At 42.5% G+C, this 15,831-nt stretch overlaps 1 protein-coding gene across 2 annotated transcripts in view; it reads left to right on the top strand.

The window, feature by feature from the left end:
- The first annotated feature begins 241 nt into the window (after positions 1 to 241).
- The window catches only part of ST8SIA1 (ST8 alpha-N-acetyl-neuraminide alpha-2,8-sialyltransferase 1), a 142,941-nt gene continuing 127,351 nt past the window's right edge, over positions 242 to 15,831 (top strand). The window contains exon 1 of one of the 2 annotated variants that reach the window (XM_037990269.2): positions 242 to 1,560. In XM_037990269.2, coding sequence (XP_037846197.1) covers positions 1,325 to 1,560 — 236 coding nt within the window. In that variant the 5' untranslated portion in view covers positions 242 to 1,324. The remainder of the gene's footprint in view (positions 1,561 to 15,831) is intronic. The other variant, XM_007967886.3, reaches the window with a different exon arrangement.

Below are 15,831 nucleotides of genomic sequence, written 5' to 3'. Positions count from 1 at the left end.
AAGAGCAAGAGGGACGTCTAAGAACCAATGATCCTTTAATCCAAAAGGCCGCGCGCCTCCAAGGCAATGTGACATCTTGAGGTCTGGCGTTTGGGCACCAGCTGCCTGCACATCTGGATGCAGCAGTGCCTTTCCTTGCAGGGAGGAGGCGAGGCGGAGGACCCCGGAGTGCACGCACCTCCTCGTGAGCGCGCTTGCTTGCGCCCGTGAACGTGTGTGTGTGTGTGTGTGTGTGTGTGTGTGTGTGTGTACGCGCGCGCGCACACGGGCCGCGGCTACGGGACCGGCTAATGGGGGTGGGGGCCCAGGAAGGAATAAATCTCCGCCAGCCTCCTCGCGCCTGGCTGCGGGTTAATATCCAACCAGTTAGAGAAAGACAAGGGTGACGGCAGCAGGGTGACAGCCCGGGCACACCGGCCGCGTTTCGAAGGGTCAGGCTATTAGCCAGTCTCCGCCGCACTCAGGGACTGATAATATTTCTACTGGCGGGGGCTGTTGTTTTTTATTGTCTGCCGTTATCTTCAGGGCACGAGTGAGGGGTGCGCGCTCTGGGCGAGTGTCGCGGCTCGGATCGGGTCGAAAGAGGCAATTTTGCGGGTGGGGGAGGGAGGGGGAGACCTTGATTTCCACCAATCCCCGGGCGTTTGTCTGCGAAGTCCAGGGCGCAGCGGAAGGCTGCGGCGCGCCGCTGAATTAACTGATGAGAGCGAGTTCTTTTCTTCTCCGGGAGGGGTGGAGAGCGAGGGTCCTGGCGGGCGAGGCGGAGGAGCCCGGGGCAGGATAGCGGTCCCGGGCCGCCGTGGAAATTTCCAAGGACTTGGCGCGGCGCAGAGAGCGAGTCTGGGGGGGTTGCCTGGCGGCGCAGTAGCGCGGGAGGTGGCGAAGGGCGCAGGAGCATCGCTTGGAAGGGGACAAGGGGACGCCACGGGCCAAATGTCTGGGAGAGAGCCGAGCCTTTTCCCGGACCCTCGCCGAGGGCGACCGTGATGCGGCAGAACCGGCCGGAGCGACTCGCCGCCACCGCTGTCTGCGCTCTCGGAGACCCCAGCGCCCGCCTTCTGCAGGGGAAGCGACCATGGCCATAGATCGTGACTTGCCCCCCAGCCACTTCCCCTAGAAAGAAATCCTTGGAAAAGTTGCATTTAAAAAAATCCTTGCGCTGACCTTTGGGGCCGACGGGGCAGAAGAAGCGTGCGTGCGTTTGCAAGCAAGAGAACGAAAGGTGTGTGTGCATGGGGGGCCGGCGGTGGGAGACTCTCCGCTGCCACTTCGCCTAGCTTTGTGCTGAGGCCCCGGCCCCCGCCCCTGGGACGCCGGGGCTGCGATGAGCCCCTGCGGGCGGGCCCGGCGACAAACGTCCAGAGGGGCCATGGCTGTACTGGCGTGGAAGTTCCCGCGGACCCGGCTGCCCATGGGAGCCAGTGCCCTCTGTGTCGTGGTCCTCTGTTGGCTCTACATCTTTCCAGTCTACCGGCTGCCCAACGAGAAGGAGATCGTGCAGGGTGTGCTGCAACAGGGCACGGCGTGGAGGAGGAACCAGACCGCGGCCAGAGCGTTCAGGTACTCCTGCCCTCGCGGCTCATCCCCTCTAGCGTCCTTTCCTCCCCTAGTGCAGAGGACAGGGTCACCGGCGAGGACCGCCTTGCACCGCCTCGCAGAGGCATCCCTTTCATCCGCTCTTCCGTGTCCTTTCCCTCCATTTGTGCCATTCCCAACCTGGAGACTTTAGTTAGGGTCCCTTCCCCACCCCTGACCCCCAGAGATGTGCAGACACTTGCTTTGCGCAGGTAAAGACTCGACGCATTTCTTCAGAAAGCGGAGTTTTATTTAACAATTTACGGATAAACAGAGGGAAGGAGAACCCAGGATAACTTAGTCTCTTGCACTTAATGAGAATCTATCTCTTGGGCTCTGCAGACATTTGAAGCTGTAGGGAACAAGAAGCAGGTAAAAGGCATCTCCCCGAGGTGAGGTGCACGGTTGGTAACATAAATCCCCAACGTCGGAGCAATGGGCAGTGGACACATGGACGGATCCCGCAGCTTTGCGCAGTGTGCCCACAGCAAATACATAGTACTGACTGACGTCCTACTAAGAGATGATACTGTGCAATTTTTGTGTTGAAACGTCAAACAACTTTCTAGTATTATTATCTCATCTTGTTGACCACAAATTGATTCTTCAGAAGGATGAGTAACTTCCCCAAGGTCATTACTTTTGACCTGTGGGTGCTGGATTTTTCATCACTTAAAGCTTCAAAGCTCCCAGCTCTTTTTATTGGCTTAGACTGTGGATGCCTCCGGAAGATGGGAGATGTACTTTAAGTAGGCACCTGAAGTCAGAAAACAAACGAAATCCCCAAGCCAGGTTGGAAATCAGAACTCTGAGGATCACTCAGAGGTTGTAGATCCGCTTCCTTTCCGGGAATTTTAGATTGAATGTCTAAAAATAAGTTACGGCAGCAGGGGTTGTGTAGTTAGATTGGAGGGAAGGCAGAGCTGCTTCCCCTTCCTCTCCACCTCCCCGGGCATGTTGAGGGAACATACGGGTGCTTCCACCACTGCGAGGTGCCCCTTTCACCTTTAGTCTCTGGGGCTGAAGATGCTGCCGTTGGCTTCTTCCTGTGATTGTAGTGGTCTGGGTGGTTGGAAATGCTTTCCTCTGCTCTGCAGGGGATCTTTCTAATCAGTGCGGGGGCAGGTGAGTTCTCATGTAAACATTTTTCACTACAGTTATTTACAAATATTCAGGAGCATCTATACATTTTTAAAAACTTTTTAAACATATGGTTTCCTTCTCCTTCTGAGGCCTCCTCCTGGAAAGAGAGTTAAAAAGATAACAGAGCCAATTTGTTTAGAGGAAGGCAACTGCATTCTCCTTGGAAGGCAGGATTTTCCTTCTGTTTTTTTTAGAACTCTACCATCATTGAATTTAAAAATAACTCCACTCTTTCTAAAAGTATATAAGGGTTAATTTTTTCTTTCCTTCACAGTATAGATTGTGGGACTCAAAAGCAGGCACAGGCATCACATCCAGCAATTATTTTCCCTAAAGACAGAAAGCACTTTCATTTCAAGTGATCTAAGGAAATGAGTTAAGAACTTCCCATTGGTTTGCAATGAAAGAGTCTATTTTTTTAATATAGGAGGAGGAATAATGAAGCCCTGTTAGAGGATAGATTTCTTGTTAGAGGACACAATCAAGTGGAAAATGCTTCATATTCTGAGAAACACAGGCTGATAGTTTCTGAGACACATTTGTTCCTTGCTTTCTGTAGCCTGGAGTAATCTTCAGTGTGTTTGGATGTTATTTGGTCTGGTCTTTATGTGCAGGGAATTACTTATTAAAATCCATACACTATAAAAACGACCTAAACACATATCCCTCAAAGTTAGTGGCTGTAAAACGATGTAAAAGGCACCATTGCTTATTGAAATAAGTTTGAGCTTCAGAGTAGAATTCTGAATTTGTACACTGAGTATGCTGTGACTAGATGAACAGCAGAGAATCTTTGGCAAGTTACTATATTTTTCGAGTCCTGGCTTTCTTGTTTATCTATATTGCAGAGTTGTTAGAAGGCTTAAATTTTTAATAAAAACTGATGCCAAGGATCTGGTACACTGTGTACCCAGAAAATAGTTGCTTTATAATTGTTATAAATTATAATTTCTAGTATATGTTACAACATAAATAAGGAAATCTGGTCAGCCCATGAGAATTTGGAATGTTTCTCCTGCCAGATTTACAGGTAAACATTATTGGTCCTTACCCCTCTCCCCAACCACGTACACTTATGCTAATGAACAGGGACAAGGCATTTTGAAAGGTAGGAGAAGTTTCATAGCTTGAGTTAATTATTTTTTTTACATGCGCATTTAATGTTCTTTCACATTTGGATTGTTAGTATATGGCAGTCGTGTTTATTTGTGAAATATTAGACCGGTCAGTCAGAAGCCATGATCATGTTAAGGAGACACAACTTTGACAAACAAGCATCTGTTTTTCTCCAGTCTGAAACATCTTCTGCATAAATACGAATATATGCACACAAATGTACAAGGTGCACTTATATGTAGAGTTTTATTTGAATTTATTCACAAATCATGGAATGGTGTCATATATGTGTAAAAATATATATGTATATACATATGTAAATACAAACATTTGCAATCAGTCAATTGACCAATATTTCATGAGTGACTACTCTGCATCAGATACGTGTTAGGCCTTAGGGGATTGCAGTGAATAGAATGGATAGATCGCCTCCTCTAACAACTTGCCTCCTAGTAGAGGATGACTGACACACAATTAAATAAATACGATGACAACATATGGTTAAATTGTACGAAGAGAAAAGAGAGTGTTTCCCTGTTTATAAACACCAAAATTTAAGATTTTATTTTGCCCTCTGTGCTTCCATTTACTTTCGTAATTTTCTTCTTCTTCTAGCTCAGTACTTGATATGTACTGAATTCTCAGAGGAGAACCTTGTCAAACTGCATAGGAGATGGCAGGAAGAAAGTAAGAAAGCTGTAAAAGTTTTGAACAGAACAGGAAGTTTTCGTAATATTTATGTGGTGATAGAAAGATAAAGGAATCAATAGAACTTATTATAGAAACTTTCTTAATTCTTGTTGCTTTTGATTAAGTGATATTGTGGGAAATGCCAAGCCAAAGTAGTGTTTGTTTCTTCCTTCAGATCCTCATCCATTTCATTTGCTCCTCAGAAATGAACCCGAACTCAGAATTTATGTGCAAGGCTTTATTCTTGGCACTTGACATGATAACAATAATAGTAACAATTAAACTAGCAAGTTATTAGGTGCTTATTATCTGCCTGACACTATGCTAGTATGTATTGTCTCATTTAATCCTCATAAGTATCTTGTAGAAATGGATATATCATTATCCACTTTTATGAAAATGAACATGCCCTGGTCTTCAAGGGAGTTGCTATAATCCCATGGAAGAGACAGATAATGTATATAATTAACTAACTGGAAACAGAGCCATCAAAGAGAGGAAACATAGCAGAGTGAAAACGTTACGGATTTGGGAGCTGTCAGAACATGGTTGGAATTCTGGCTGTATCCCTTTCCAGTTGTGCAATCATTGGTAAGTCCAACTCTCAGAGCTTTAGTTCCTCGATTTGTAAATTGGGGCTTGTAAGGATGTCTTACACGTTTCCGGTGAAAACTACATGAAGCATATAGACGGCACCTGGAATGATGCTTGCCACCTATCTCTGTTTAATACGTGATTGTTGTAACAACAGAAACACCAGTGAATGCTGGGGACGTTCCCACAACATGACATTTAATTCTACTGAAGGGAGGGAAATCGGGTTTCAGAGAGGAGGTGGTGTTTGGAGTAAGCCTCCAAGGAGGGTAGGGTGGCATCGTGGTAAGAGGTGAGCATAGAAGTATATGCCAGGCAGAGAGAACAGCAAAGATCAAGGCGGAGAGAGTTAGAAGTGCCTGGTGTGTTTACTGTATGGAAAGTTATTAAGTCACCCATGGAGACCACCATAGAAAAGTGGGCTGGATGGTAAGACGAAGCCTGGAATCTTTGAATGTATTTAAGGTGTGGCTCATTAGAAATGGACAAACATCAAGGATCTAATGGTACTGGCTGCATGTTAGCTATTGGCAGAGATGGCACATCACTGTTACCAGTGGGTTTGGGGAATAGAATAGAGGTTGATATAGTGAAGTGGTTGTTTTGAAAATTCTGTCGACTCATTGGGTGGTAACCATTACTCAAAGCAGTCAAGTTCTTTCTTTTTCAAAATTCTGAATAAACGACTACTTTCAGCAGTTCCACCTTTATGTGGCCTCTTTTATTTCCCTATTTTTGAATAGGGATGTTAAAAGCTCAGCAATTTCCATAATTGTCCTGGTGGCAGGAGAAGGGCATTGGGAGAGGAGGGGATAAGCGTAGGTGCAGCCATCTGTACAGATAAAATGTAAGTTTGGTGTTTGTAAGTTGGAGATTTATGGAATTCACTTTGAAAAGGTAGTTTAGGAAAAAGAGGGTTTAAAAAGTTTTGGTGCTCAAGAAAATATGCTACAGTTATGTTGCAAATTTACAAATGTGGAAAAAAGTCTCATCAGCAATAATCACAATAGCAAAAATCAATCCCTAACATTTATTGGATACGTAAAATATACTAGGCCCAGTTCTTAGCATTTATATATGTTTTTTCCCCCAAAGCAACCTTATAAAGTAGGTTTGTGTATGTTCCTGGTTTTACAGATGAGGATATGGAGGTTTAGAGAGATCCATGAACAAAATGATGGAGTTTGATTTCCAACCTGGAGCTATTTAATTCTAAACCTCATGCTTGTTCCCTGCTAATTTTGGATAAATGAAGCAGTGCTGTATACATCTCTCTCATGATTTGGCTCTGATTACTTCTCCAATGTCATCTTTCATCCGTTTTTCTTTTTATTCTTTGCTAATATTGGAATAATTATGGTTCCTGAAATAGGCCAAGCTATATTGGGTTTGCTCGAGCCATCCCCTCCACCTGGAATGACTTGACTTTAGGCCACATCTTCCTGCCTTTCACCTGGCCAGTTCTTTCTCATCTATTGACAGTGCATTACAGTGCTTCACAGCAAAGGTTCTGAAGTCAGCTGTGTTCAAATCCTGATTCCATCACTTGCTGTGTTGTTGAGCAAATCAGCCTTCAGTGCTCATTTCTCTATCCGTAAAATGAGGCTTCTTAAAGGATTGTTCTAAGAATTAGAATAGATAATGTGTTTAAAATGCTTAGAACTATTTCCAGCATATAATTAACGCTCAGACTTAGTTCTCCTCAAGGTGGCTTCCCTTACTCCTTCCTCCCTTCCCAGGCTGTGCTTAGAAGCTTCTCCGCTCTGTTGTCTTTATACCATGCACATATGATTGTAATCCTTTCAATTATTCTAAATACCTACTACTCTGTGTCTACCACTATTACTAGAGGATAGGAGATGCTGGGTCTGTAGCTGTGAACGGAACAAAATTTTTGCTTTCTTGGAATTTATAGGATAATGATGAGAGACAGAAAATAAACAGAGAAATATACAAATGACCGGTAGCGACAGGTGCATTAATCATGATATATTAAAAATATGAGTGCACTTGCCTGCCTTCCCTGCTAAATTTTAAGTTTCTCACAGACAGGAACTGTGCCTCATTCATAGTTGCATTCCCAGAGCCCAGCATGGTCCCTGGTACACTACATTTTGCTTAGATATTATGTGAATGAATGTTTAGGAAGGTGTGGAACCAGACAGCCACCCAATCGGTCAACAGATATTTAATGAGACCTACTGTGTGTCCAGCGCACTGTTCGGCAGTGTAGCGGATCAGAGGAGTAAGCATCCTTTATATTCTCAAAGAGCTCTTACTCTAGAGCAGAGGTTCTTAGTTTCAACCCTCCTGACATTTTAGGCTGCACACTGCTTTGTTGTGGAGTGCCGTCTGGGCACATTGTAGAATGTTGAGCAGCATCCCTGGCCTCTGTCCACTAAATGAGACAACCAACTATGTCTCCAGAGTTGGCAAAATACCCCCTGGGGGGAAAAGTGCCCCTGACTGAGAACCACTGATTTGCAGGAACAAAATCTGCCCAATCGACAGGATTTAAGAAACCTTGAAAGTATGCGTAATTAAGAACTAAATTTGGAAACTACAGTATAAATGCTTTGACTGTTTAGAGAAAGGAGCTGTCTCTGTGGGCTCAAGTTGTTGGAGAAGGCCTCCTGGAAGAGGACCGAATGAACTGTACTTGACAGATAGGTCTTGGTTAGGGAAGGGTCAGGAGAGGGGAGGCGTTTTAGGATATTTATATAAGCAACCGTCTCTGTTGAAAGTATATGTAAGAGCTGTTTAAGATTTTCATGAATGTTCCCCTTAATCCCTGGTGAGAGGGGTCCATCCTCTGTGTGCTATACGTTAAGGGGCCACATCCTTTTTCTCTGGTTCCACCCTTTCTCAATGAGGCAGGGTGTTAATGGGATCCTTCTAGACTCTGAAATTTCCTGCCCAAATGACCCCAGTCTACTTCCACAGCCTGCCTGCCTGCGTGGGGCATTTTCCCCAATCTTCTTCCTGAGACTGGCTTGCCCCCTGGTGTGTACAATCCTAGGCCACACATCAGAGAGGGCAAGGGACGGCTAAGGGACAGCTCTTTGAGGGAGACGTTGTGGAAGGAACTTTGATATGGGGCTGTGGAGCCGACATATGCACGTAGTATAGGTTTGCCCTGTGTCCCCAGGTTGCAGGACCAAACTTCCTGGAGTTTCAGGAGTCTAAATGTGAATCTGGCATTCCAGATTGTTTTGCAGGTTTATTTTTCCAGGGAGGAGAACAGAACGTGTTTTATCGGTTTGTTGGTTTGATGATAACTTCTCAATATTAGATACAGTTGTACTTTTGTTCTCTGCTTTGCAAATGGAGGTGGTTGGAGAGTTTTGGTCTGTACTGTATAATCAATACTCAAGTGAAAAATTATAGTGGGTTTTTTGTAACTTGGGAGTCTATCAGTCTTCATTTGAGAGCAGAGTGTTTTAGGAAACTAGTTGGATCAATTGAATAATTATGTAAGTTAGTATAGAGTGTGGTCAGTTAGTCTTTTGACAAAGTTGTGAGTCATCTTGGAAATAATGATACTATGTATCATTAATGCAGTCTCTCATGATGGATTTGATAGACTTCTGGCAAAATAATCTATTTTAGCTTCTCATTCTGACCCGGCTCTATCAGGAGCTGTGTGACCTTGGGCACGTTACTAACCTCTCTGTACCTTTGTTGTGTCATCTGAAAAATGAGTATAATGTGCTAATCTACTTCATAGGTTTGTGATGATAATTAAATCAGATAACAAACGTAGAATCCATAGCCATCCTCACCTGGCTGGGTGGGATGACAGGAAGCTTATTCTCACCTGGAAAATGTCTGGACTTTCGAGTCCCAGAGATAGGATCCAATCTTGGTTCTGTCATTTATCAACCTTGTGACATTGGAAAATTTACTCGGTCTTGCTGAGCCTTAGCTGCAGATGGCAATAGTTACCTTGAGAGGATTAGTTGTTGGATAATTGCTAATTATTAGTCCATAATGAGGAGAAAGTCCATGCCTTTGGACACATTCTGTGCCTATTAATTGCACTTCCTATAAAAGAATATCTGACAATGAAATGTGACCTTGTGACACACCCTCTTTTTTCACAGAATTAGTGCTGAGGGTGCTGTACTGTGGCCTGAACAATTTTATGGAAGACAGCAGAGCCCAGCAATCAATCAACTGATTTCAATCATTCATTCAACCACGTTTGCTGAATGTCCACCATGTACCAGTTAGGTGCTGGCAATACAGTGATGAATACAAGAATGTGGTCCCGGACTTTATAAAATTTATAATCTAATTAACAGCAGTTCTTCCATATCTGTGGGTTTGTCTTTTATGGCTTCAGTTGTCCATGGTTAATTTGGTCCAAAAATATTAAATGGAAATTCCAGAAATAATTCATAAGTCTTAAGTTGTGCTCTGTTTTGAGTAGTGTGATGAGATCTCGCTTTGTCCCACTGCATCTTGCCTGGGATGTGAATCTTCCCTTTGGTCAGCGTCTCCACACTATTGACACTTGCTGCCCATGAGTCATTTAATATCCATCTTGGTTGTGAGATCACCATGCTTGTGTTCAAGGAACACCTATTTTACTTTACCAATGGCCCCAAAATGCAAGAGTGATGATGCAGGTATATTGTTATAATTGTTCTATTTTATTATTGCTATTATTGTTAATCTCTTACTGTGCCTAATTTATAAATCAAATTTTATCCTAGGCATGTATGTAAAGGAAAAATAGGAAAAAACGGTATACAGGGCTTGGTACCATCTGAAGTTTCAGACATCCACTGGGGGTCTTGGAATGTGTCCTCCACAGATAAGAGGAGATTCCTAGTTTCATTCTTTAAATCAGTAAGAAACTGAGTAATGTGGGGTTCCAAGTCTTACAGTTTGGCTGTTTTGGATAATGATAATGAGCTCTGAAGGAATCGATTTTTTCCCCTTTCTGTTGAACTGTGTTCTATCTATGGCATTGCATGAGAAGGAAGCAGCCAAGACCGTAAGAGCTGTGTCACTCTAATTAGGTGCCAGGAGGAAGTGGAAATGAATTCAGAGCCACACATTCTCCATTTTTCAGATCTTAAACACAGAAGACACTACCAGAGATTTCCAGGTGACCACAATGAGAAAAGGGCCTTTTGTCCCACTATGTCTTGCCTGGGATGGGAAATCTTTAGTTTGTTTCCATTATTGATAAAATAAACATATATAGTACATGATTTTATGTTCCCCATGTTCATTTAAACAATTCATAGTATTTATTATTTGTCTGATTTTGGAAAGAATACATATTTACTATAGAAAATTTTTAAATGTAATAAAAAGAAGAAAAAGCCTGCTCAAATTCCCTCACTTAGAAGTACTCATTGTAAACAGTCTCTTTTATGTATGTTTGTTTGTATGTGTGTGTTACTAAATTGTTATGTATTTTGTATATTTAATTTTATATCCTCTTTTATTCACTCAAAATTATACCTTTAGTATTTTCTCATATAATTAATTTTTAATTTACAAACTTGTGAAAAAATAGCTTTATAATTTTTTATTTTGGAAAAATATTTATTTTCCAAGTATTACCATAAAAAATACTTTTAAAAAGATTGTTTATGCTGCTGACAAATTTACGTTACACTTTTTTTCTTCAATGATTTCTTCATATGTATTTGTTGTATAGCTGAGCATAGGAAATTAAAAAGCCTCTTTAAAGATATGTACTTTCTCAAGGTTGATATTTAAAGGATAAAAGCAACACTATTTTCATTTGTAAAAGTAATTGACATTTAACAAACATCGCTAATATTTTGGTTTATATTCTTCTGGATCATTCAATCCCAGTGTGTGTATAAATGAAACAAAAATATAATGAATTCGACGGTACATTGCAAATATTTTTCTAGTGGTAGTATATGCAGTCTACATTATCTCTTCTAATGACTCTAAGATTTTCTATTGTTAGGATAGATACAAATTTATTTAATTAATCTACTGTTATTGGATAGTTATGTTGCAATTTCTCACTTTTATGAATAATGATGTGGTGACCATCTTTTTGTGTATATCATAAACACGTGCTTATAAATTTCTAGAATTAATGTTTTCACACTTTTTAGTTTGAAGTACCAATTCTTTTTTTTAAATCTTTTTAAAATTTTTGTTCCTTGAGTTTATTCACTACAAGCATTTATGCTACTACAAGCATTTCTTCCATGCCATTAAACATTAACCCAGACATACATTTCAAAGTTTGCATAATTTTCTGTCATATGAACATCATTAAATGTATTTAACCAATGATCTTTGTTGGAAATTTAGTTTATTTACTACGTTATGATCATGAATAACACTGTCATTTGATGACTTTAAGTTGGCTTAATTATATGTTGTTATTTTTATTTCTTTTTTTTTCAACTTTTAGTTTAAGTTCAGGGGTACATGTGCAGGAAATGCAGGTTTGTTTCATAGGTAAACATGTGCCATAGTGGTTTACTCCACATATCGTCCCATTACCCAGGTATTAAGCCCAGTATTCATTAGCTATTCTTCCTGATGCTCCTCCTTCCCTCACCCAACCCCCGACAGGTGTGTTGCTGTTCCTGCCTATGTGTCCATGTGTTCTTATCGATCAGCTCTCACTTATAAGTGAGAACATGCAGTGTTTGGTTTTCTGTTCCTGGGTTAGTTTGCTGAGAATAATGGCTTCCAACTTCATCCATGTCCCTACAAAGGATATGATCTCATTCCTTTTTATGGCTGCATAGTGTATATGTACCATGGTGTATATGTACCACATTTTCTTTATCCAGTCTACCATTGATGGGCATTTGGGTTAATTCCACGTCTTTGCTATTGTGAATAGTGCTGCAGTGAACATATGCGTGCATGTATCTTTATAATAGAATGATTTATATTTCTTTGGGTTTATACCCAGTAATGGGATTACTGGGTCAATTGGTATTTCTGCCTCTAGGTCTTTGAGGAATTGTCACACTGTCTGCCACAATGGTTGAACTAATTTACACTCCCACCATCAGTAAACATCAATTCTTATATCTGGCATCTTTGGTTGTTCATAGAAAATCTTTGGCTTTTGCTAAGTGCAGAATTGGGGTTTTCCCTCTTTCAGTGTGCATAGTGATCACATAAATAGCAGACATCCTGTGATTGTTAACTTAAATGATAAAATTTTCCTTAGGTGGATTTACAATAGGTCAGGCAATGAAAAAAGATCCCCATACAACTGGATATGTACAGTGGCAGGTAAATCCTTCGTTCGGGATTGCAGAGACCCAGCTATGAGGAATTTATGTAGCGCAGTGGTATATGTGCTTTTATTTTTCATGGTTACCCTCTCCATTACAGTACAGTTGATAATTAGCATGGTGTTTTATCTCCATTTAAAAAGCAATAGATTTCTTTCTTCTAGGACTTCAGCAATTAAATAAAACTGTGATTTAAAAAGGAAAATGAACTTTTACTTCATGATAAGGTAGAGATTTCAAGGTAAAAGAAAAGTGTCCTAGATAAAATGGAAATATTATGTTTAACAACTCTAATTTTAAGAGTCATTTTCCTATTTACTAAAATAAAACGTCCTCAGCATGAATCTGGAGCAGATCGTACCCACCTGGTGAAGGGTGGCGGTGTTGTAAAAAGGCACAAAAATGCCATGATGATATTTTGTTGCGTCAATATTTTGGAGGTCAGGTGTTGGTGATTGCGACGACATTGCCAGATATCGTCTGTATTGTGTCCTTCTGCTCGCTTGCACCTGTGTGAAATGGCTCTACATACTGTTGCTTTGGTGCTTTGGGGCTAGAAACGAAGTCTTGTTGATATTTATCTGTCTCAAGTCCCTGGTCACAGCCTTACTAAATGACTAATGAGTATTGGATGAATAAAAACTTCAGATTGTCTGGAAGACTGGTAGACAGCTGTCTGAATACCTTTTAGGGGCAGTTTCATTTATTGTCTATTATTAAGACTCTAGGCTCTAAATATTCACTACTAATTCATTTATTCACTCCTTCATTCCTTTATTCAACAAATATGTATTCGATGCCTTCTATGTGCCATGCACAGTGCTAGGTACTGAGAACAGAGTGATAAACGAAGAGGATGCGGGCCTTTCCCCATACAGCAAACAAGCACGTGGCACACGTTGGGAAAGAAGAAGCAACATTCTCCAGTCTCTCCACTTCTTTATATGGAAGGAAAAACAAACACAGGTTTGCCTTAGCTTTTCAGAACTTAGCTGTGTCTGTCTGTGTTTGATTCAGTCCAGAAAGGGCCCAAATCGCCACTCTGGTCCATTCAGTGTGGTGCCTGAATCATGACTGCGATGCCAGAGGTTTCCATCTAGTTCAGTGGTATATCATCTCTGGACTCTTGCTAACCTATGCAACATGTGAAATGCCGGAGAGGAAAAGCACTTTAAAACCTTGCTGAAAGATACATGAGCCCATGGGGGAACACAAAGCTCATTACTGGTAGAATCAAAGAGGCAGAGGCAGGCTGGCTTGGATGGGCATTGCTCACTTTTGTAAGCAGCTGTTCTCAACTCAACCTGCCACCCTGCAATAGCCAAGAAGAGGAAGTGGAGGGGCCGGCAGAAAGGCTCTCTGGTGAGCTGAGTCAGTAGGCAGTGAGCTGAGTCTCAATTTGGGGTAAAAACACAGTCGCTTTATTGTTTCCTAATAACTGCTCCAACTACGGCATGTCAAATCTACCCCCTGACCCCCACCCCACACCCCAATTAGCTGGCTCTAATGGGTCTCTGAACAACTTGGCCAGGTTTTACTGATTTTTTATCCACTTTGATTCTTGGGACAGTCTCACTCTGGTATTTAGCTCAGTTTTGTTTATTTTAAAGCACAATGAATATTCTGGCGTCTACCACCTCCGCCTGCTCAGGCTCTAGAACCTCTAGGCGCTTACGGTGGAAGGCAAGAAGAGCATTCTCTGAGGTGGCGCCCACTCCACCCTCCTCTAGGGGCTGCTTCTTCAATTTGGGCAGGGAGGAGGGGAATATTCATAGTCCCTTTCTCTGTGGGGGGTGGCTGCTTCCATGTGAACCCTGCCTGGCTGCCCAGTCTTCTAATGGCAAAGTGTTCTGGTTCTTTCCCCTGGCGGGCAGCCTTCTTAGGTGTGGTCCTGATAAACACTCCATCCACAGAGAGATCCCCTATCCTTGCCACGCCAAAGGGCTCTTTCTTGCCCACCCCTCTCAGCCTCACCATCTGGCTTTCCATTTCCGTTTCTGCTTTCTCCATGGCTCAGGGACAGCCCTAGAAAAGATCCAGGAGTGCAGTGCCTGGTGTGTCTGGTGTCTGGTTGGTTCTGCTGACTTCCTTCCTTCCTTCCTTCCTTCCTTCCTTCCTTCCTTCCTTCCTTCCTTCCTTCCTTCCTTCCTTCTTCCCTCCCTCCCTCCCTCCCTCCCTCCCTCCCTCCCTCTCTCTCTCTCTCTCTTTCTTTCTTTCTTTCTTTCTTTCTTTCTTTCTTTCTTTCTTTCTTTCTTTCTTTCTTTCTTTCTTTCTTCTTTCTGTCTGTCTTCTTTTCTTTTCTTTTCTTTCTTTTCGGGTCTTTCTTTGCACACAGGCTGGAGTGCAGTGGTGCAATCATAGCTCACTGCAGCCCTGCAGGGCTCAAGCAATCCTCCTGCCTCAGCCTCCCAAGTACCTGGGACTGTAGGCCCGGCAAATTTTTAATTTTTATCCTTGTAGAGAAGGGATCTCCCTATGTTGCCCGGGCTGGTCTCGAATTCCTGGGCTCGAGTTATCCTCCGTCCTCAGCCTCACAAAGTGCTAGGATTACAGGCATGAGCCACCGCAGTCGGCCCCGCTTCTTTACAGGTGATTTGTTTGGAGTTTCCTCTATCCTCTGTGTTGGAAAGCCCTTGTCTCCCCTCTCCGTGGGGGTGGAAAGGCTGTGGCCTCACCGCAAAGGTATGCTCCCAAGGCAGCTCCTTCCCCAGTATAAATCAGCAGGGTGGTACCAGGACTGGTCCTCTTAGAAAACCTGTGGAGTGGTAAACATAAAAGATGGGGTACTTAGCCTATTTTGGCCTCAGGGTGGGGCCTTGACTGTCATTCCCAGATAACAGGGAAAAATCCTCACACTTCGTTATATTTATCCCCTGGACAAGTCTTTGAACCTTCATGAAGCTAAGTTATTGTACACTAACTAAGTTCCTTTTCTTTCTTTAAATAGATGCATTATAGATGTACATAGCTTTGGAGTACATGTGGTAATTTAATACATTCATATACTTTGTAAAGATCCAATCTGTTGTATACTGTTTCTTAAAGGATCTCTGAAAGGTCTATGTGGTACGGAAATGCTCAACTGAGTCCATTCTGTTTCATCTTGAGCAAGGAATCAAGGTTTCCCATTACAAATGAGATGCCCAAGCCCCTCACCTCCTCTTTAGGGGGCTTACCGTGAATGTCTTGAACTGTCTCTTCACCATTTAGAATCACTCTTAACTGCCTTTTAAAAAATTTCCTTTTCTTCTTGCTTAGGAAGGTCATGGTCAGATCAACATACCTTCTAGCTAAGCTAGGAGTCTTCTAGATGGGGAATGATGAATGATGCCTCTTTGGCCAGGTAGCCCCAATCTTGATTCTCTTAGGGCCTCCCTCTTCTTCAGGGGAGGGAAGAATCCCCATTCTCAACAGATTCTTCTTGCTCCCAATTTTCCCCCGAACGCCAAGG

Source organism: Chlorocebus sabaeus, chromosome 11 (assembly GCF_047675955.1).
Source record: "Chlorocebus sabaeus isolate Y175 chromosome 11, mChlSab1.0.hap1, whole genome shotgun sequence".
Lineage (NCBI taxonomy): Eukaryota > Metazoa > Chordata > Mammalia > Primates > Cercopithecidae > Chlorocebus > Chlorocebus sabaeus.
Note: the sequence above shows the minus strand (reverse complement) of the source record. Positions and strands in the feature narration are given on the sequence as shown.